Source organism: Sinocyclocheilus grahami, unplaced genomic scaffold (assembly GCF_001515645.1).
Source record: "Sinocyclocheilus grahami isolate Dianchi unplaced genomic scaffold, SAMN03320097.WGS_v1.1 scaffold263.1, whole genome shotgun sequence".
Taxonomy (NCBI): Eukaryota; Metazoa; Chordata; class Actinopteri; order Cypriniformes; family Cyprinidae; genus Sinocyclocheilus; species Sinocyclocheilus grahami.
Window position 1 is genome coordinate 1,136,617 of NW_015505442.1, and position 21,366 is coordinate 1,157,982.

The 21,366-nt window shown below is 36.7% G+C and overlaps 1 protein-coding gene and 1 long non-coding RNA gene across 2 annotated transcripts; one reads left to right on the forward strand and one right to left on the reverse strand.

The window, feature by feature from the left end:
* The first annotated feature begins 3 nt into the window (after window positions 1–3).
* Window positions 4–20,472, forward strand: LOC107599263 (uncharacterized). Its single transcript, XR_001610654.1, has 4 exons — window positions 4–14; window positions 15,297–15,302; window positions 18,684–18,693; window positions 19,744–20,472. It is a non-coding gene; the product is annotated as an uncharacterized lncRNA (long non-coding RNA).
* On the reverse strand, window positions 11,824–18,659 carry LOC107599261 (CD48 antigen-like). The gene is made up of 7 exons (XM_016290805.1): window positions 18,581–18,659; window positions 17,749–18,057; window positions 16,319–16,579; window positions 16,007–16,114; window positions 15,114–15,154; window positions 13,402–13,539; window positions 11,824–13,138 (listed from the first exon to the last, which is right to left on the reverse strand). Exons 1-7 carry the CDS (start codon window positions 18,621–18,623, stop codon window positions 12,968–12,970), a joined length of 1,071 nt encoding a protein of 356 aa, XP_016146291.1. The 5' UTR covers window positions 18,624–18,659; the 3' UTR covers window positions 11,824–12,967.
* Window positions 20,473–21,366: the final 894 nt, after the last annotated feature.

Genomic DNA, 21,366 nt, shown 5'->3' on the forward strand with positions numbered 1-21,366 from the left:
GGTTTTTGTTAAATGTGAGCCAAAATCATCACAATAAAAAGAACCAAAGACTTAAACTACTTCAGTCTGTGTGCATTGAATTTATTTAATACACAAGTTTCACAATTTGAGTTGAATTACTGAAATAAATTAACTTTTCCACGACATTCTAATTTATTGAGATGCACCTGTAGATGGCTGCTGTGATATCAACCCCTTTGAACCTCCAGTGCACAAAGTGCTTCCATGTGTCAGCATCACTTTGACAGATGACTCTGAGAATGCAAATGCTGACTGGAGGAGATTCTTTTAGGCCTACAACCAGCTGAAAGACTTGACTGAGTTGTGAGTCAATGTTTTCACCAAAGAGAGTGTTTGTATGAATCTGATTGTTAAATGGGGAGAATGACAGATAAATAAACAGTGTTTTAGGTCAAAATGACTCAAAAATCTGTGTTTTTTACAGTTCTTTAGAATATGATGAGAGTGTGAGAGATCTGCTCTCTGTCCTGCACTCGGTCTCTGGTCTGAAGGAATTGGATCTTGTCTTCAGATTCATGACTGTGGATGGAGCATCCAGAGTCCTTAACTTCTTTCAGACAAACACCAGTCTGACTGCATTAAAGTGAGAATTCACTTCATTCTTATTTACACAGTACACATAACTGGGTGTTTGCAGTTTCTCAGAACAAACACAGTGACTTAGTATATGCACAATGAACCCTTTCAGAATCGAATTTCACGATGACAAAATATAATTATTTTTGTGGCTTAGTTTTGGGGCAGTCGAGTGGCCTGAGATAAGTAAGGCGAACTTCAAGAAGGACCACAGGAATGAATTCTTCAGGTAAAGCAGTAGTAATTCCTGTATTCTAGATGACCCGCATCCATGAAGACTAACTAAATCTTTATTAAAGAACACATTTAAATTAGAGCATAGAGAGAGAGAGAGAGAGAGAGAGAGAGAGAGAGAGCAGAAGAACTAACTCCATCCCATTACATTTAGTCATTTTTTTTTACATTTAGTCATTTTGCCGACGCTTTTATCCAAAGCGACTTACAATTGGGGAATGCATAAAGCAATTCTTCTTAAAGAGGCAAACAGACACAGGAAGTGCTTGAAATACCAAGTTTTAGGCATTGTTCAACTAAGTACAAGCTAGAAAAGGGAAGGAATAAATAAAGAGAAAGAAAAGTTGTTGTTTTTTTAAGATGAGGTCAAGTAGCGTCGGTGATGTTCTTTCATCCATGCCAAGATGTCCGCCAGGCAGCCTGAGATCCGTGCAGCTACCGTTGCATCATCTGGTTGAAATGAGAGATAGATCTGTGTGTCATCAGCACAGCAATGGTAGGAGAAGCCATGTGCACTGTATGATGGGACCCAGTGATGTAGTTTATATGGAGAAGAGGAGGGGTCCAAGAACTGATCCCTGAGGAACCCCAGTGACCAGTTGATGAGCTTTGGAGACCGCTCCTCCCCAGGCCACCCTGAAAGAAGTGGGATCCCTGTGATGCCCAGTGATGAGAGGGCAGACAGGAGGATCTGGTGATTGACAGTGTCAAAAGCATGCAGATAGATCCAGCAGAATAAGAAGTGATGATTTGGAATCAGCTTTTGCCATTCGCAAGGCTTCCGTAACTGACAGTAACGCAGTCTCAGTTGAGTGGCCACTCCTGAAACCTGACTGGTTAGCATCCAGTTTGTTGTTCTGTCAAAGAAACAATGATACCTGGTTGAAAGCAACTCGTTCGAGAGTTTTCGCTATGAACGGAAGGAGAGAGACAGGTCTGTAGCTATCTGTAAGTGAAATGTTTAATGTAGGTTTTTTGAGCAGTGGGGTTACCCTGAGCCTGCTTGAATAAAGTGGGGAAAGTGCCTGTGAGGAGAGATGTGTTGATGATATATGTGAGTGGTGGTAAAACGCAGTCTCAGTACTCGTCATCCAGCGCCCTCTAGTGATGCTATTAAGCAATAACATTATTAGTGCATAACAAAATACACCACATAACTTTTAATTAATAACAGGTCATTAACAAACATGCTTAACGGATTTGTAGTTTTGTGAGCATTCGAGTATGAACATATAATATAATATAATATAATATAAATGAAAAGTTTTATGACATTTCCAGCCATTTGAACTATTATAAACTAGATATGTTAAGCTTTATATAATGTAAGATGATGAAGTTTAGATACAAATCTGACAGTTGAACTGTCACTGTCACATTGTTCTTTCTGTTTCATATTTCACTGTGCTTTTATTAACTCTTAAATGTAGTTATTTTTGTGGTTGTTTTTTAGTGTCCATAGGATGAGTGAGAGTAAAGACAGTGATTTAGACAGACTGAATGGTGTTTGGCGGGATGACAGTTTTTACTCAAGTCTCTTATTGGGTTTTAAACAGATTCATTATCATAATTTTTATTACCAGTTATATTAACCAGTTCAATTACCATGTTTTATTTTCTTCATCTTTACACATTGCTCAGTTTGACTAAAACGTCTATGCTTCTAGTGGCAACATCTACTGATCTGATATGTACATTCCCCATGATCTAAAACCAGCAAAAATGGATCAAGATTGTACCAAAACACTCAGCTTTTGATTAGGAATTTTTGAAGCAAAATTTATATTCATGGCTACAAGGGCAATCAGTCAGTCAATCAATTTTATTTACACAGTGCCTTTTACAATATAAATGGCTTCAAAGCATCGTAATTGGCCCTTTGGTTAGGTGAGGGGGCGTTAGATATTATTTGTTAAATATAACAAAAAGTTGTGTGTCTGATTGGTCCAAATGCTACAGCAGCTTTACAGAAGTAAACATTTGAAGAGCAGTGTCAGTGTTATAAACGTCTTCCATCACAATCTATTAATTTCATTTATAATGAATATAAAGCAACTCTATAAAAAATAATACAAAACAAAACTGAAAAAGTTGAGTTTGTTGATTGAATCAGTCATCAAAATAGAATTCTGTTAATAAATGCTTCAATAAACCTTAAAATAGAAATACTAATAACACTAAAATTAACCTAATTAACATAACATTCAACTTTTTAGTATTTCTGTTTTTGTCATATTTTAGATAATTGCAACTGTTTACAGCTAATTGTGGTTTCCAGACTTCAACATGGTCTTTAACAACAACATGGTTAAATTTTATGATGTGTCTCTGTGGCTAAAGTTTATACTGTATTTGTCTTTCATTTAATTTTGGAATTGAAGTAGCCAAAAGTCCAAGATCTGAACTGCAATTCAGCCTGTCTTTTCCACGATCAGACCTTGTCAGTGTTGACTGGATAGAACTTTCTACACTCCTAAAATCAGGCAAAAATATACTACTGTTTCTTCTACATTCTTTGTCTGTATGGAAGTTGGATCTGAATATGAGAAGCCTGACAAAGGCCTGGGCTAATTCAATCCTTTCCTTCACCTGGGACTGTCCCAGTCTAAGAGAAATCAGGTAAGAGAAAGTTCATGGCAAGTGCTATTCTGTGGATTTAGGCTTAAATCTCAATTGCTGTATGTTTCTTCATATAATCCAAGACTGATCCCAGTCTATTGAGTGTCCAATGCTGAGACTAGCTTTTGCCTTTAAAAAATACTTTCAGCTGTACATTTGCCCTCATGTACAACATTGTAGTGATAGAAGTGTTCAAATAAATCAAAACTAAGCCAAATGCCATATCAAAATGTTGTATTTATACTGCAACTTAAAAGCTGAATGGTTACTGGAGGAAGCAGAAAGTGTCTTGAAGAAGTCACGCCCAAGGCCTGGAGTTTTCAAGGGTTTGTATTTTTTAATCAAAACACATTTCTCATTTTAAATCTCTGATCCTAATTATGTGGGACAAAATGGAAGCCATTGACCAAAACACTATAATATTTAATATTGCTAAAATCAATTATGTTGTAGCAGCATGACTGAAATTGTAAATTGTGTTGAATAATTCTCTAGTTACTTTGTGTTTGCATGGTTTGTTACAAAGGTTCAGATGCAATAAATCATCTAAACAGTGCACAGACTGTTTGCCACTGCACGAGCTTAGCTGCAACCAGCAGGTGAAGATTCATCTGAACAAACAGGCCTTTTTTGTTGAACCATTGCGAAGGTAAAGTTTACACATTTAGGTAATTTGACTTGATTTTTTAGCTACTAGGGCATTTTAGTAATATATTTAAACATTTTGTTGCTTTAAATGTACAATTTTCTATACGTGTATGGAATTTTTTTATTTGCATGTATTCGGTCATATTATATCCTGTTCGTGTTAGAAATATGAAAACAATCTGCTATTTAAATCATGAGACAGAAGGTCTTTCTCTGATGACAGTCTATCTTTTTAAGGCCTTTGTTTTGGGACTGATCTACAAACTGATACCCAGGAGTACGCTGGAGAGAGTCAGCTGGATGAGGATTCATCAAAGTCTCTCTTTTTTAAATTCATTTTATTCTTCTTTGGTTAACACATGCAAAAACTGGTGAAGGGGTGAATTTTCAAATGCATGTGATTTAATTTTGTTTTGATTTATGAATGCGTAAGGTCCACCCAGTTGGCCCAACGAAGGTATGTGGCTGAAGGTTTCCTCTGCGTTCTGTCTTTTTGGTGCGCAAAGTAATTTAATTTCAGTTAAACTCTAATCTAAATTTATTTTATTATGACCTCGAATTTGTTCATTGATCATTGGTCATTTGAATAATAATTTCTAGGCATTTGTTTATTCTATTTAACTCCTATTTTGATTGTACTCATTCATTCGGATTCTCATGTCACTCAAACAACAATGACCGAACAAGCGAGCGAAACCCCGAGAGACATTCAAGATGACTATGGTGGCGAGGCTAGCACCATGGCTAACAAGGCAGTGCTAGAGGGGATAGCTGCTCTCCAATCAAACTTTCAGTTAATTCTGAGATAGTTGAGGCTATGGACAAGAAACTAGACCCGTTCTTGATCTCCATTAGAGCAGAATTAACTGCTCTCAAAAAAGAGACGGATGTCACTACCTCGGCCATGAAAAGCACGATGGACGACCAAGCTAAAACAATGGCGGAGCTCGAACGTAGCGCAATTTTTACTTCGGATACGGTCTCCCAGCTACAAAAGGATGTTGAAAAGCTAACAAGCAGTGTCTCACAGCTCACTGAGAAATGTACGGACCTGGAAAGTCGCAGTAGAAGGCAAAACCTGTGCATTCTAAATATTAAAGAGGGCGAGGAGACTGGGCACAAGACCACAAACTTTATTGCACACCTGCTGAAGAAATCGCTCTCTTTGGAAACTTTACCTTTTATCGACCGCGCTCACATATCTTTGAGAAAATGCTCCAACAACACGCCATATCCCCGGGCCTTCATTGTTAAGATGCACTACTTTAACGATTGGCAGGACATCATCCAAAAAGCGGCTCAGCTCAAGTCCATCATCTACAACGGAGAGAAACTCCTGATATTCCCTGATCTCCCAGCTGCCACACTGAAACAGCATGCCCGTTTTAACAGAGCTAAAGACCTACTTCGAGATTGTCCAGGGGTCCGCTTCAGATTTCTGTACCCAGCAAAGTTACGGGTCACACACTACGGAGAAGAAATATACTTCACAGATCCGGTAAAGGTGATCACATTCGCAGAGCAGCACTTTGGTGAGGGGAATGTGTCGACATCATAATCTCCTTATGGAACTTTATAAACCGGCTAGAATGGGTTGGAGCGCTGATCAGACAATTATAATTATGCGCCAAATTATTATAATTTTTTTCTCTCAACGTGATTTGTATTATATGCAAGGTTTATACGCTTCGCAGCTCGAATTGGTAAAGACTGAGCTGCCTGTGTGTGCAGATGGACATCCATTACATCAATAGGAACTGTTCACTGAGCTCCTGCTAGTCAGCTAACACCAGGTGGACTGTTTTTTACAGTCAAGTTTACTGTTTCTTGATAAAGACATCCATTACATATTCTTACAAGAAACACACTTTAAAAATTACTCTCATTCCACGCTAAGAGCCAAGTGGATAGGTCAGTCTTTTTACTCTTCATTTTCATCCAAGGCTCTGGGTACCGCTGCTTTAATAAGAAAAGGGGTTCCATTTAAACATAGAGCTACGATTGCATATAAGGAGGGGCGATTCATCATAGTTGCGGGAGAAATATTTTCAACGCCTATAACATTAGTTAACATTTATGGACCGAATTATGATGATCCATGCTTTTTTCAAAATGTGTTTTCCCGGATTCCTGATATACCACTTACTAATTTAGTTATAGGGGGGGATTTTAACTGTGTCCTGGACCCATATTTAGACAGATCCTCAGCTCAGCGTGCTCCCCCCTCTAAATCCAGGGACTTTCTTAATATGTACATTAAAAATTCTAATGTTGGTGATGTATGGAGGCTAACCAATCCAACGGGGAGAGATTACTCCTTTCATTCACAGGTCCACAACGTTTATACTCGTATCGACTACTTTCTAGTTGATGTGAAGTTAATTCCCTTTACGTTCAACGCCACCTATCATAATATTTTAATCTCAGACCATAGTCCAATTAATTTGCTCTAAAATGATCAGAAATTGCAACAACTCAACCATTGTGGCGGGCAGACCCCTATTTATTAAAGAGCACAAAATTCTGTGAGTACTTGCGTATACAGCTAGAGGTATTTTTTGAAACTAACAATCAACCGAACACTTCATCTTCTCTTTTATGGGATACCTTTAAAGCATATTTACAGGGTTGTTTTATCTCCTTTAAGGGTGCAAAAAATAAACTAAATACAGCGGCTTTACAATCATTAGAAAGACAGCTTAGTAAATTAGACAACGAGAATGCTACAAAACCTTCTTTAGAACTGCACAAGAAAATATTAAATCTTACATAACAATATAATCAGATTATATCTGAAAAGTTTTCAAGATCTTTAATGTTTATGAAACAAAAATACTTCGAATTTGGTGATAAGCCACACAAACTGTTATCTAGACAGCTACGAAAGCTGGGAAGTGACCGTACAATCCATCGAATCAAATCAAAATCCGGGGCTTATTTATTATCTCCTACAGAAATTAACAATCGATTTAAACAATTTTATGAATCATTGTACGCTAGTAATATAACTGATGATTCTTTCACTATGGAGACCTTTTTAAACAGCTATAATCTAACAACGCTGGATCAAGAGGATAGAGAATTTCTTGGAGCTGATTTAACATTAGATGAATTAAAGAACCGCATAAAGTCACTTAAAGGAGGTAAATTCCCCGGCCCTGACTGAATCCGTTGTGAGGTATATAAACATTTAACAATCTATTTGGTACCCTATATGCTTAGAATGTTCTCCCAGGCTCTGGAGGTGGGACGACTACCTTTGTTTTTATTGAAGCGGTAATCACAGTCCTGCCTAAGAAGGGCAAAGATCCAGAGGAGGTTGGGGGGTACAGGCCAATATCTCTCATTAATGTGGACCAAAAAACTTTAGCAAAGACATTAGCCACTAGATTCAATACGGTTTTAGGAAAACTAGTGAATCCTGATCAGACCAGATTTGTTTCAGGTCGTAGTTTTTTAATAATCTTTGTCGTTTGTTTAATATTTTATATTCTTCCCAGACTAATCGATCCGATCTGGTGATTTTGTCCTTAGATGCCGAAAAGGCTTTTGACCAAGTAGAGTGGCCTTACCTCTTCGCTCTGCTACAGAAATTCCAAGTAGGAGAGAAATTCATCACTTGGCTCAAAATTCTATATAAAAACCCTAGGGCACATATACTCACAAATAGAATGTATCACCATCTTTTGCTTTATTTATTGGTACCCGACAAGGTTGCCCACTTTCTCCCCTTCTTTTTGCCCTGGCCATTGAGCCTCTAGCGGAAACCATCCGCTTTGATGAAAGAATTCATGCTTCTCCGTACTAAAGCAGCTATAAATAAAATTGCTTTATACGCGGACAACGTCTTATTATTTGTGACTAAACCTGCCTCTAGTATCCCTGTATAAATAATATAAATGAATAAATGTCATCAATATGGTTTTTCTCCCGCAGTTAATATATAGGTTACAAAACACCCCTCTATTTCTTTCCAAGTCCTTTTTAAGGCAACTAGTTTCAATTATTTTACCCTTTATTTGGAATTATAAAAACCATAGAATTGAACAACTACATCTCTCCAAACCTAGAAATGTAGGGGGTCTTGCCTTTCCAGACTTCCGCTGTTATCAATTATATCAATAATATTAAATGATAAAAGCGGGCAACTTGACTGGCTCAGATTAGAACAAGGTGAATGTACCCCGTACAATCTTGGTGCGGTGATTCTTTCACCAACAAGCTGTAAAAAAGAAATCTACAGAAGCAGCCCTGTCATTAGTAGTGTTCTTCGTATTTGGAAACAAATTAGAACTCATTTTGGGGTGGAGACGTTCCCTTTACTAATTCCCATAGCTGACAACCCCTCTTTTATACCTTCATACTAAATAAAGGTTTTCAGCAATGGAGAGATGCGGGAATTCACACAGTAAGCGATCTGTTTCAAGATGGTACCTTTATTTCATTTGAAAAAAGTCAGGAAAAATTCAAACTTCAGAGAAGTAATTTTTTTTAGGTTCTTGCAAGTCAGGAACTATGTACAATTCTACTTAAACAGGTTTGCAACAATTAGCCCTTCATGTCTTGACACCTGCCTTGAGGACTATTTTGGTAAAGGGAAAATGATTTCCTGCATTTATAATAATCCCCAGGCCTCCCAATTACCTACTACATAATTTTATGGGAGGAAGAAGTTGGGTCAGAAATTTCCAATGAGTTATGGGCGGATAGCCTGGAAGAGATTAATAGATGTTCTATAAACTCCAGACACGCCCTCATCCAGTTGAAAATCTTGCATAGACTACACTACTCTAACAAAATTATCTAGAATATTTCCAGGTGTCTCTCCAAAATTTGACAAATGCAGGACGGCTGATGCGACCGTACTTCACAGTTATGCATCATGTCCCAGTCTTCAAAGCTTTTGGTGCAAGATTTTCGATGTCATCTCTGAAATTACTAAGCAACATATTGAGCGTGATGAGTTTTTAATCGTGTTTGGTGTTTCAAGGCATGAGCTCTGTCTGTCCAAGTCTCAACAACGATTTCTTTCCTACGGACTTTTAACGGCCAAAAAGCTTATTTTAACATTCTGGAAAAATAAACTGCCACCTCCTTTCCGGCTCTTGACAAACTCACAAATACACTACATTTGGAGCGTATACGGCTCTGTCTAAAGAATAAGAGACTACAGTTTTCTAAAACTTGGGACCCTTTATAAGGTATTTAGGGGAAGAAGGCAGAGGAGACTTGGAAGAGAGGGATGTTGACTTAATTTGAGTTGGATCTAAGATCCATTCCACCCCTGGCTGTTTTTTTTTAGTATTCCTCCCTATGTGGTGCGTATCAGGCAGACAGAGCGAGAGTGTGTGGGCGGTTTGGTGGGTAGGTGAATGGCTGGGTGCGTGGGTGGAGAGTTGTCTTGTTTTGTTTTAGGAATTTCTGTATAGTATGTTAGAAAATATGTGCATATGTCTGCATGTACAGTGTATACTTAGATGGCATGTGCATGTATACACTCTTAAAAATAAAGGTGCTTCAAAAGGTTCTTCAAGCGATGCCATAGAAGAACTATTTTTGGTTCCACAAAGAACCATTCAGTCAAAGGTTATTTAAAGAACCATCTCTTTCTTACCTTTTTATAATCTGAAGAACCTTCTTTCGCCACAAAAAACCTTTTGTGAAACAGAAAGGTTCTTCAGATGTTAAAGGTTCTTTATGGAACCATTTAGACAAAAAGGTTCTTCTATGGCATCGTGAAGCACCTTTATTTTTAAGAGTGTAGGATTGTTAAGTTTATTGTGTATGCAGGTGTGTACATACGTGTGTATATATAGTTAATAACTGCAGAAAGAATTATAACTTGGTTAGATTTTTGTTTGCATAAGGAGAATTCGGAGGAACGTTTGATTTGAATTATGTTAAGCTTATCTGTACTCTATATTTTCCCCCAATAAAAAAAATGGAGATCCTGCATCCTTTGTAACAGTTTGTGTGTGTGTTTGTGTGTGTCACGCAGTCTAGGTCACGTTCGATGGTACAGTCAAATTGCTAATTTTGTAGTAGATCGACTGAAGTGCCAGTATTTCAGACCTAACGATTTTGATAATGTGTATTTTATTAGTGAAACGTTGGGAAAACAGCGGGCCCTCTAGTTTGCCAACCATCCTAATAACAATCAGAAAATATAAAAGTCTTTTGGCAGATCTGCTTCTGCGTTCAGAATTTTACATCATCGATTTGTAACGGTAGCCATGCATATTTATTATGTTTCCCATGAGTTGGCAGAGGGTTGTAAATATGTTATGTGTGTCTTTGCTAGACTATCATAATGGGATTAATTCTACTGTCCTATGTGTGTGAAGCTATGTGGTTCTGTTAGCGTGAAGATGGACAATAGATCTTAAGTGGAGTAGCACGTGTGGAATCTAAGCCATCATTGTTTTTTGTGATAGTGTTCAGCCTGGATAGTCTATATGAGGTAATGATGCAATGGTGGAGGTGTGTGTTCTGTGCTCATGTCTGGGAGATGGGTGGAGTCTAATCTATGACAACCTGTGTTGCAAAATTTAGTTCTGGTGCTACACCGGGAGGCCATGTAGATATTTGTGTAGTGATGTACAACTGTGAGGTGTGAATGGCCCCTTCAAGTGTCTTCGCACCCGTCTCCCGCATTTCAGGTTATGGTCTAACAATTCCGCTGTCCTGGCTTGATGCAGGTGGGATCAGGCACCTTCATGGTATCTGTCTTTCAAGGAATTGGAGTGGTCAACCTTTGACAGAAACAAATACAGAGAGAACATCAGTTAATTTTGAAGTTTTAATCAGTTTCACGTTCATACAAGTGGAATTATGTTAACCACATCATTATTAGGTATCGTCATTTTAAAGGGTTAGTTCACCCAAAAATGAAAATTAGGCTGTGTTTTACTTACCCTCGAAGCATCCTAGGTGTATATGACTTTCTTCTTTCAGACGAATCCAGTCGGGGTTATATTAAAAATTGTCCTGGCTATTCCAAGTTCTATCATTGCAGTCAGCAGGTGTTGCCGTTGAACAGGCCACAAGTCTTCAAATAAAGCGCGTGCATTCATAATAAAACGTGCCTCACACGGCTCCGGGGGGTGAATAAAGGCCTCCTGTAGTGAATGCATGCGTTTTTGTAAGAAAAATATTCATATTTACAAACGTAATAAACACTTTTCTCTCACTTCCGGTATCTGTCATACGCGGAAGGCGTTCCGCCGTGCAGTTTCACTGCGTGAATGAAAAAAAAAGGCTTCAGTTCAGGAGAAAAAAAGGCTTTTTCCTGTATGCGTCTAGCAAGACGCAGTACGAGTGTAGTATCGAAAGGGAACTACATTGCTTTAAGACCAGATATAGGACTGGTTCTGGTCTTAAAGTCCTGAATTTGGGACACAGCTGAATATTAGTCTAACACTTAGTCCTTCAACATAAGTTATACCAGAAGCTCCAGTGCTACATCTCTTTATCTTAACACCTGACCAATGCAAGTCATTCCTACTCTTACTGTACAGGCCAACACAACTGAGGGTTTGAAAATAGGTGGGTTGTAATGGTTCATATACATTTGTGCAATAGAAATTATTAATCAAAAGAGCACAAAAATCTTCAATGCATACAGCACTTTTTTTGTAATAGACACTTGATAAGACATACATTGATGCTACATTACATCTAGCTGCACAAATGAGTAAATAATGATAAAAATGGTAAACACTGCAAGAACAGTTTATTGACTTAAGTTCAAAACATGAGGACAGGCTAAAACCGTAAGAAATGGAACAAAGAGAGCTATTCAATACATGCATTATTGAAGACAAAAATATAAAGCAAAGTGAGAAACAGTACAACATAAGTAAAGGGGTCATGACATGAAAAATCACTTTTTTTAATCAAATTCTTTGATCTTTTCACATATAAGAGATACCATTAAAACATCCTCCAAGTTTCATGGCTTCCTCTTCCAAAAGTCCACCTCTTCAAAAAAGCATTTATTTAACAAGAAAAGACTTCTATGACTGCCTCTAGAGCAAGATATTGAAGAATAGTTATACATCATTGCACCATATGCCCCGTCCTCTGGCGTTTAGTTGCTTAAAGCTGCAGTCACACTAGACTTGACTAGGCACATCTTCATGTGATATGAACTTGCAGGGCAGAGTTCACCAGATTTTAACTTTGGAACGCAGCAAATTTGACAAGAGATTGTGTTTCCTGTCTCCTGAATTCAAATCCGTATGAATGGAAGTAAATATAACACAAAGTAGTGTGACCAGCCCTTAATGGCCTGTTTACACCAGACGTGAGTGTCACATCAAAAGCAAATAGGACCCATTATAATCACTGAAGCTGTCTACACTGGATACAGTACACAGATGTCTGTTCAGTTACTGACATCCATGCACTTGAGTCCAATAATTGTTACTTTCTTTAGTGCAAAGTGGTTTTGTACAGTACATTTTTGATTACATACTCATTACTTTCTGTATACTAAACGGTGTGTTTTTCAGAGGGATGGGGGCGAATGGGCAAATGAACGCAACCCTTCAAAATACTTTCCAGGAAGTGGTTTTCAGGTGTTGCCTGCAAAGGCGATGAGGAATCTCCAACAGAAATCTACAGAAACCACATGAGATTTTGCATTTCTGTTTGAGCCACATGTACAACAATTTTACAATAAAAAATACATTCACTGCTGCTTTAAAAAAGACAAAATTTGCATATACAAATATTTTAAACACCCTAAATCAACTACAAATCAACAGCACATTACATATCACAAATATGCTGCTTATTTACACTGAGAATAACAATGCCTTCCTGAACACATGATGTCCTGTATTAAGGGTTCAGCTTCGTTAAAAGTTCACTTTTTTTCTGATTGTGGATGTGCAGATTCATATCCGGCTGATGGTTTATTGACCGCAGCATAAATGGTGTGATCAGTTTCAGTTTTGGGGGGTTTTGGTTGCTGCTGAATAGCACAGTAGATAGTGACTGGTGCATCTGGGTTGCTCTTCTCTGTGAATGATGACCTCTGAAATAAAGAACAACAAAATCAACTGCAGTTCATTTAAAACATGTTCCCCATCAAATCATTTAAACAACTTCAGGTTGCAAACTGGCAGGTTGTTTCCCAAACATTAAGCCACAAATATAATAACTTTATAATTTGAATGTTGTTCACTTAAGCTTGTCTTCACCTTTATTCCAAATTAAGACATTTAATCCAAATTAACCATCAGTTAATTTTAAATGAATTGTAACTGAGTGAGATTATAGCGATTGTTTAATCTTCACCTGATTCATAGGGTCGTCATTGGGTGTGGTGTGGTTGGTAACATCAGTTTGTCCTGAATCTCTTGCAGTATCATACACTGTCTGAGGATTATCTGATTTCTCCAACATCTCCAGTGACTTTTGTGGCTTGATGTTCTCCTGTGGACGCAATCCAATCAAGATGTCAGACTGCTGGTTTGGCTGAAATGAGTGGTGAGTACTCCACTCATCTAACAACCACCACATAGGGGCTAAGTATAGCAATTGGTCTTCATTTTCACTAAATAGAAGACTGATAATTTTTAGCTTGCTTTCAGTTTACTTGATAAGGCAAATGAGGCATTGAACACATACAGCATTCAAACCAATGCAATACAGAAAGTTGACTTCCGCTACTCCTTTCCTTCATACCAAATAATCCACCATAGGAAATAATAAAGGGAATGGAAATCAAAGCCACTAGAAGGCAAGCCTGGAACCTTTAGCCGAAAAAGCGTAACGGCTAATGCTAACGCTTCCGGTTTGCCAGTGCGTGGGAATGGAGAGAAGCCGTTGTTTTAATGGATGTCAATGCAGGAGAGACTTCACTACGTTGAATAAACAGCTTTTTAGGGGAAACAGCTTATCATTTAATGAATCGACAGCCTATCGGCTAATCTCCAACATGCTTTACACTAAGCAATACTTTTGGATTGAACTATTTTTAGAGTTTACACCAAAAAAAATGCAGTTTTACAAGAGAAGTCACTGACTTTTTGCGACAGGTGGGATACAGCTTACGGCACTTCTCATTCATTCCTATGGTATCTGTAAACGGCGATTGAGTGTCGCACAACTCTGACTTGAAATTCAATGATGTCAGGCTGTAATGTGATTGTTATTAAGGCACACATGATCCAAGTTGACCATTACACTTTCTCCAATAGTAAGTAATACAGACCCTCTCATCTCCCTATAGTAAGACAATCTCTGATGGAAATGATCACCTGTGGTCATGTGACAGTAAATAACCATGAAGAAATAACAATGAATTAATAAATGAATGCAGACACTAATAGTTTACACTCTCAGACTCTACACTTTAAGAAAAAAGGTACAAAGCAGTCACTGGGAACACCTTTGTACCTTATTTACCCCTAAAGCATGCATATAAAACCACATCATGCTGGTTTTGTCTGGCCAGAGGAGAACTGGCCCCTGACTGAGCCTGGTTTGTCTCAAGGTTTTTTTCTCCATTTCTGTCACTGATGGAGTTTTGGTTCCTTGCCACTGCCGTCTTTGGCTTACTTAGTTGGGGACACAATTTCTGGCAACATAGTTGACTTGACTGCACAGACACTATTGGAAGAGAACTGAACTGAGCTGGACGATGACATCACTGAATCAAAAATGAACTGACTTTAACTGATAAACTGCATGGTGTTCTTGCATTATCAGTACACATTTTTCCTTTTTGACACTGTAAAGCTGTTTTGACACAATCTGTGTATAAAGCGCTATATAAATAAAAGTGACTTGACTTGACTTGACTATAACCTTAAAGGTACTGATTAGTACCTAAATAGTAAATATTAATATATTTTTAAATGTTACCGCCCCAGTGACAGCTTCTATTTTTTTCTGGGAGTGTATGATTTTATTACCAAAAACTGAGATGCAAAACATGTTGCATACTTGTTTTAAAAGATAACAGATAGTCTGTGGTTAATGAAGAATAGTAGTATAACACTTACGTCAACTTCTGCGTAGATTGTTTGTTCATTCTTCTGGGTGCCTATGATGTTTAAAATAGAACATCAATATTCAAGACAACAATTTCAGTGTATAGGCATAGAACTTTTTGCTCTACAACACTTTTAAGAATTGATCAGCATCTGTGGCAATAATTTGTTAACACACTTCTAATGGAAGCTTAGAAAAAAGTGTGTCATACAGTTTAAAAGCAGAAGTGTCAAATTTGTAGGTAGTTCAAATGAAAATGAATAGGAAGTTGGTAGGTCCTGTGTTGTGGAATGTTCGACTTCACATCAATCGGTTTTAAACAGCATTGTGCTATAACTACTGTGCATGTAGTTTTTGTGATATCATGTTAATAGGGAGATTACATGGAATATTTTTATTTCTAAAAATTAATTATGCAATGCCACACTACAGGACCATTTAAAATTAAATAGTGACAGCAAACATGCAAATACAATGGTGAAAAAACTGAAAAAAACCCAAACAAAAAACTGTGTTTACAAAAACACATCGTTTACATTGAAAGGACTTTAAAAACTGATCTATCTGTAAAAATAAACTTGGGAAGTGAGGTTATTTTAAACTGCAGTCATATGCTCTTGGAAAAATCTCTGTAGAATTACATTGGAATGTCAAACTTTGTGTAAAGACTGTTTGACTGTTGGGTTTTCTCACTGACAAAATATTTTTAATGGATGTGACATGAGTTCATACGCACAGCACAAATATCAGACTAATATTTGATCCATAAATTTGTGAGACATTTGATGCATGTCTTTTCATTTCAGATAGAGAAATAGCCTACTCTTAGATGGTTCACTAGCAAGCAATATGAAAGACTGCTATAAGTGTTATTGAAACAAGATAATTGTAGGATGCTCTGTACCTTTTTTCCTCTTGTAAATACAGAAGCCGATCACTGCCGCCAATGCCAGTGTGATTAGACAAATAAAAATGACCCAAGGGGGAAACGCAGGTGCTTCTTCATGTTTTTCTGTTTATAGGCATGAAAGATAAGAACAAATTTCTCCACTTTTCACAGACAGAGGTTTATATTAACAGGAATTTCAGTCCAGTGTTTGGCATTTAAAATGAAGAGTGGCACATCATACAGTATTTAAAATTGTCACATTCTCATCGATTTTCTGTTTCTTAATCTGTAAGTGTATTTACAGGTCCGAGTGGATACAATATGTACCTGTTTTAGCAGTGCAGAGTTCATTAACCTTCTTTGTGTCAGTCTTCCAGCTCACTGGGTTGCTGTAGTTACACATGATGGAGTCACCATTGCAGCTCAGTCTTAGAATGTAGTTATCAGATGATGTCACTTTTTCTGGAGAACAGCTGCTACTATCATAGATGAAGCTGATGATAATGTTACTTCCATTACATGTAGAGTTACAGGGGTTAGGACTGGATGAGTTTGAGTTTACAGTCAGGACCGGAGCTTCCACTGCATCTGAAACACACATACACACACACACACAAGGCCACATTCACAATTTCAGACATGCTAGAATTTGCCAGTTTAAAACTTCAGTAAACCAGGAACAAACATAATTTATTCATACTATTTTGTTCAGACTTCCTGAAATTAGTAATTTTGTTATATATTCAAATATGTGCATCAGGATTTGAAGTCATTATAAAAAAATCAACAAACAAAAAGTTTGTAAAAATCCTTAGGTAACAGCATTTTGTTGTGCTTTACAAATTTATATTCAGGGGTGGACATAAGTGGTACACTATGGAATGCCAAACCTGACCAAATTAGAAATAAATAAATTCATAAATATACAAAGAAATGTAAAATGCAAAATTAATTAAATAACTATATAAATAAATATACAAAGAAAAGTAAAAAATAAATAATTATTTATACTTTTATTTCCTTATGTATATATTTATTTCTTCCACATTTATTTATTTATTTATTTTTTATTTTATTCTATTTATATATCTAATATTATATTTATTTTCTTTATTTATATATCTTCCTAATCTACATTTATTTGTTTCCACATTTATGTACTGTATTTCTTTACATATTTATTTTTACATTTATTTATTTCCCCATTTATGTATTTCTGCATTTCTTTATCCATGGGGTAATGAGGAGGGTGTGTTTTACCTCAGGAATAGTAATCGAGTAAAACTTGGTATATTAGCTTGACACAATACCTTTGACACATGCTAGCTATTAGAAGCTAAGAAAACACAGATTAAAATTATATGTTTTTACTATGCTTCACGCAAACAACTTAGTATGACAAAAAATCTGATCATTAAAATTTTTTGTAGAAGGAATGGTCACGTGGCTGATTTCTTCCAGGAAGGATGAGGGGCTAACTAAGCATGTGCAGTATGAATATCATCACTGCTCTTTCCTGATTGAAGAAATAAGCCATGTTGCAACTGCCCCTTGTTGCAACAGTCCCCACTCTCTCCTACTAAACCAAATCTCCAGGTGCTCTCATGAGAACCAGACCTTAAAACGTATGTGCACCCGTTTATATTGTTTTCAAATAAAGGTTTTCAGATAAAAGATACAGATTTCAAATGTAAACTGAATATAATTAACATTATATGCAGTTACATCACAGACTAAGCACTTCACATCACGCTCACCTATAACAGATACTCTGTATGTAACAATGTTGTTGTCTGATTCTGCAGCTGCTACTGCTGTGTAGATTCCACTGTCTATCTTCTGCATGTTCCTCAGTGTTAGAGAGAAGGTTTTATTATTGAAATCCACTCTGTCCTTGTAGGAAGAGTGAAGTCTTACTCTTTTAGATTCACTTGTATATTTAACTATATTCTCTGATTTATCTTTTTTCCAGGATAAATCATCAAACTCTGGTAGTTCTTGTGTCTGTATATCCAGCTGAACAGAATCTCCTGTCTGCACAAACACAGAGATCTCAGCACTGAACCCTGAGGAGAGAGAAAATAAGCCTTTTATTAAAGTACAAAGAGTAGCTGTTTACTTGCTGTTTTCATGGACAGTAATCATATAGTTGACACAAGCTGTTTCTCTCAAGTTGTTTCTCTCAGTAAAGAACACAAGAACACAGCCAAGATCAAGACCAAAAAAGTTAAAATTCCCAACCAACGGTAACACTAACCACAATAATAATGGTGACATCAGATTACACAATTACAAGGGCTAATGTTAATTCCATCATTGTAGAATCAAACAATTCAGTGAGATCTGGTGTGATCATATTTATGAATACAGTATGTACTAACAAATCAGTTAAATCTCGTAAAATCCTGGCAACATTTCAGTGAAACATTTTTGAAGTGAAACCAAAACAATTCCAAAAAGACTTGATTAATATGACATAAAAAGACTGGTACAGAATTTTAAAAATGCCCTTCAGATTAGTGATTTGTCACCAGAGGAAATCATGAATCAAAGACTTATTTAGAATAGTATAATGATTGGATTTTGTACCTGATGTAAGAAAACAGGACAGGAGCAGTCTAAATGCCATCATAGCAAACAAAAATGTCTGCTTCTCTGTGGGTTTTTCAGTGAAGGAAGTTTAACATGTGAGAAGGACTGTGGTTTTTTAGCACAGCTAGTCAGACACTCACTTCCGCGTCACTAGGCCAGTGACTAATCATGAGCATGAGGCTGTAGGCAAAGCGTAAATATACCTGACTTTTGGCTAAAACTTGTCCTTTGAGCTCATGTAAAATTCCATCCTAAAGAATCACAAAGTCAAAAATGGCCAAGAACTACATAACAGAGTTTTTTTTTTAAATGAACATGTTTTTGTTCAACAGGGTCTATACGTAGTGTTCCATTTCACTGTTCACCCCGACTCACTTCTTTAACACCATACCCACATCCTGCTTGTACAGTGACGTCTCAAATCACCCTCCACTAGTTAAGGACCCCAAATGCACACAACATGTACACAGCTTCAAAATCATAACTTATTCAGCACAGTTTATGAATATGCTTATAATGAAAACTACATAACAGTGAGCAGCTTCAGTGTTCATTCACAACAATGAGATCAGACCTAAATATTTTCACATTACTTATAAGCAGTTACATTTTATAGCTATAGATCCTCTGACTCATGACTGGTTCCACGTTTGTTTTCTATGAAGTTAAACCTGGTTTGCACATTAAGTCATAGTTTCCAGTGGCAAAAATCACATTTAAAATTAATCTGAGAAGATTTTAATTTAATTGCTCAGTTTTATTAGTAAAGACAGCAGATGAAACCCACATATGACACAGAACTAGTCTTTTGAATTCATGAAAAAGCCAAAAACATATATACAAACACACATTTAAAAGGAATAAAAACAGTTCACTAAAAAAAATTAAATACATTTTTTTTTACCAAATTGCAATTTTAAGTCTACATGTTTTGAATGTGCAGTAGCTAATACAGAAAATACATTATTTTAACAGTTATATAAAACAGGTCATAATAATACCAGCACATTAGGATAAACAGCTTACGCTTTACAATTTATTGGAGGTCATTATGCTATAAATTGAATATAAACAGATTAAACATTATTTTTAATCGCTTGTCTTGTTGCAAGCATACAAGTGTGCAGCTTATGTTCTCTGCAAAATATTTTTCTCCTAAGGTTCTCTCCTAAGTCAGAGTTTATTATTCCAATAAACAAGTAGACGTCTAAAAATAACCCATGGAAAGTACAACTACTCCCTTTCATGACATGAACAGTTCGTTTCGAAGAACCAGTTAAAAAAGATTCAGCTTTTCATTACATAATTAATGTGCAAGGCTTCCGGTGTCATCGGCTACAGCCCATGAAGCTGTTTGATATTGCCAACTGGTATTTTTTCCTCATATTATTTTAATGTATTGTCACAAACACATTGGATTGTATTGCAAAATGTTAACAGTTTACAACACTTGAGCCGGAAGTCTTGCACATTCAAAGAAAGTTCACTTGCAAAATAAGGTGGATTACATAGGTTACTGCAAAGCACTAACAAAAGCCATATTTAAGTAAATACGTTGTAAACTAAAAACTGTGTGAATAACTTAAATATGAATATACTAAAATATTAACATTTCACAATAAAATTATATTAGAAAATCAACAATATTTAGTTTATGTTGATAACTGTCAAAGAATCAAGTTCCAGTGCATTTTATTTGTAATATTTCTGCTATTCGGCTATTAAAGTGACTTATCAAACAAACTCTCGCTTCACTATCATTTCGTCAGCTATAAAACGGAAATGTTTCAAAGAGTCCATGTGCTGTTGGCTCGATAATGGCTCTACCCTGTTGAAAAAAACCCAGCATATGCTGGTTAGGTATGTTTTGAAGCATGGCTGCTGGTTTGAGCTGGTTTAAGATGGTCCTTAGCTGGTCATGAGCTGGTCCTAAGCAACTAGCTCCTGCCCAGAACCAGCTTAGGACCAGCACATGACCAGCTTAAACCAGCTCAAACCAGCAGCCATGCTTCAAAACATACCTAACCAGCATATGCTGTTTTTTTTGTTCAACCGGGAAGAGCCATTATCAATTAATTTATGAAAACAAATAATGAACAAATTACACACAGGGTTAAACATTGAGACAAAACAACAGTATTAGACTGCACATCCACATTCCAAGTACAGTAAATTCCCTGTTGAAAAAAACAGGGAATTTACTGTACTTGGAGCACATGACCAGCTTAACCCGGCTCAACCCAGCAGCCATGCTTCAAAACATACCTAACCAGCATATGCTGTTTTTTTTGTTCAACCGGGAAGAGCCATTATCAATTAATTTATGAAAACAAATAATGAACAAATTACACACAGGGTTAAACATTGAGACAAAACAACAGTATTAGACTGCACATCCACATTCCAAGTACAGTAAATTCCCTGTTGAAAAAAACAGGGAATTTACTGTACTTGGAATGTGGATGTGCAGTCTAATACTGTTGTTTTGTCTCAATGTTTAACCCTGTGTGTAATTTGTTCATTATTTGTTTTCATATTTAAATTTCACTGTTGTTTATTCTTGGTAGGTCTTGGTTCATTTAGATGCCTTCACACTGCACATGCATTGTGACAGATCTATGTTCTTTAGGGAAATAGTAGCCTCCAATTTGGTCCCATCTCAATTATATTTAAACTTCACCTGAGAATGTTGAGTATATCCAGTGTTCAGAGCCAGACTTTGTTTAAAAGGTTATCTCAGGTAAAGATATCTCCTGACTAAGCCAGGAGTCTAAGCCAAGAAT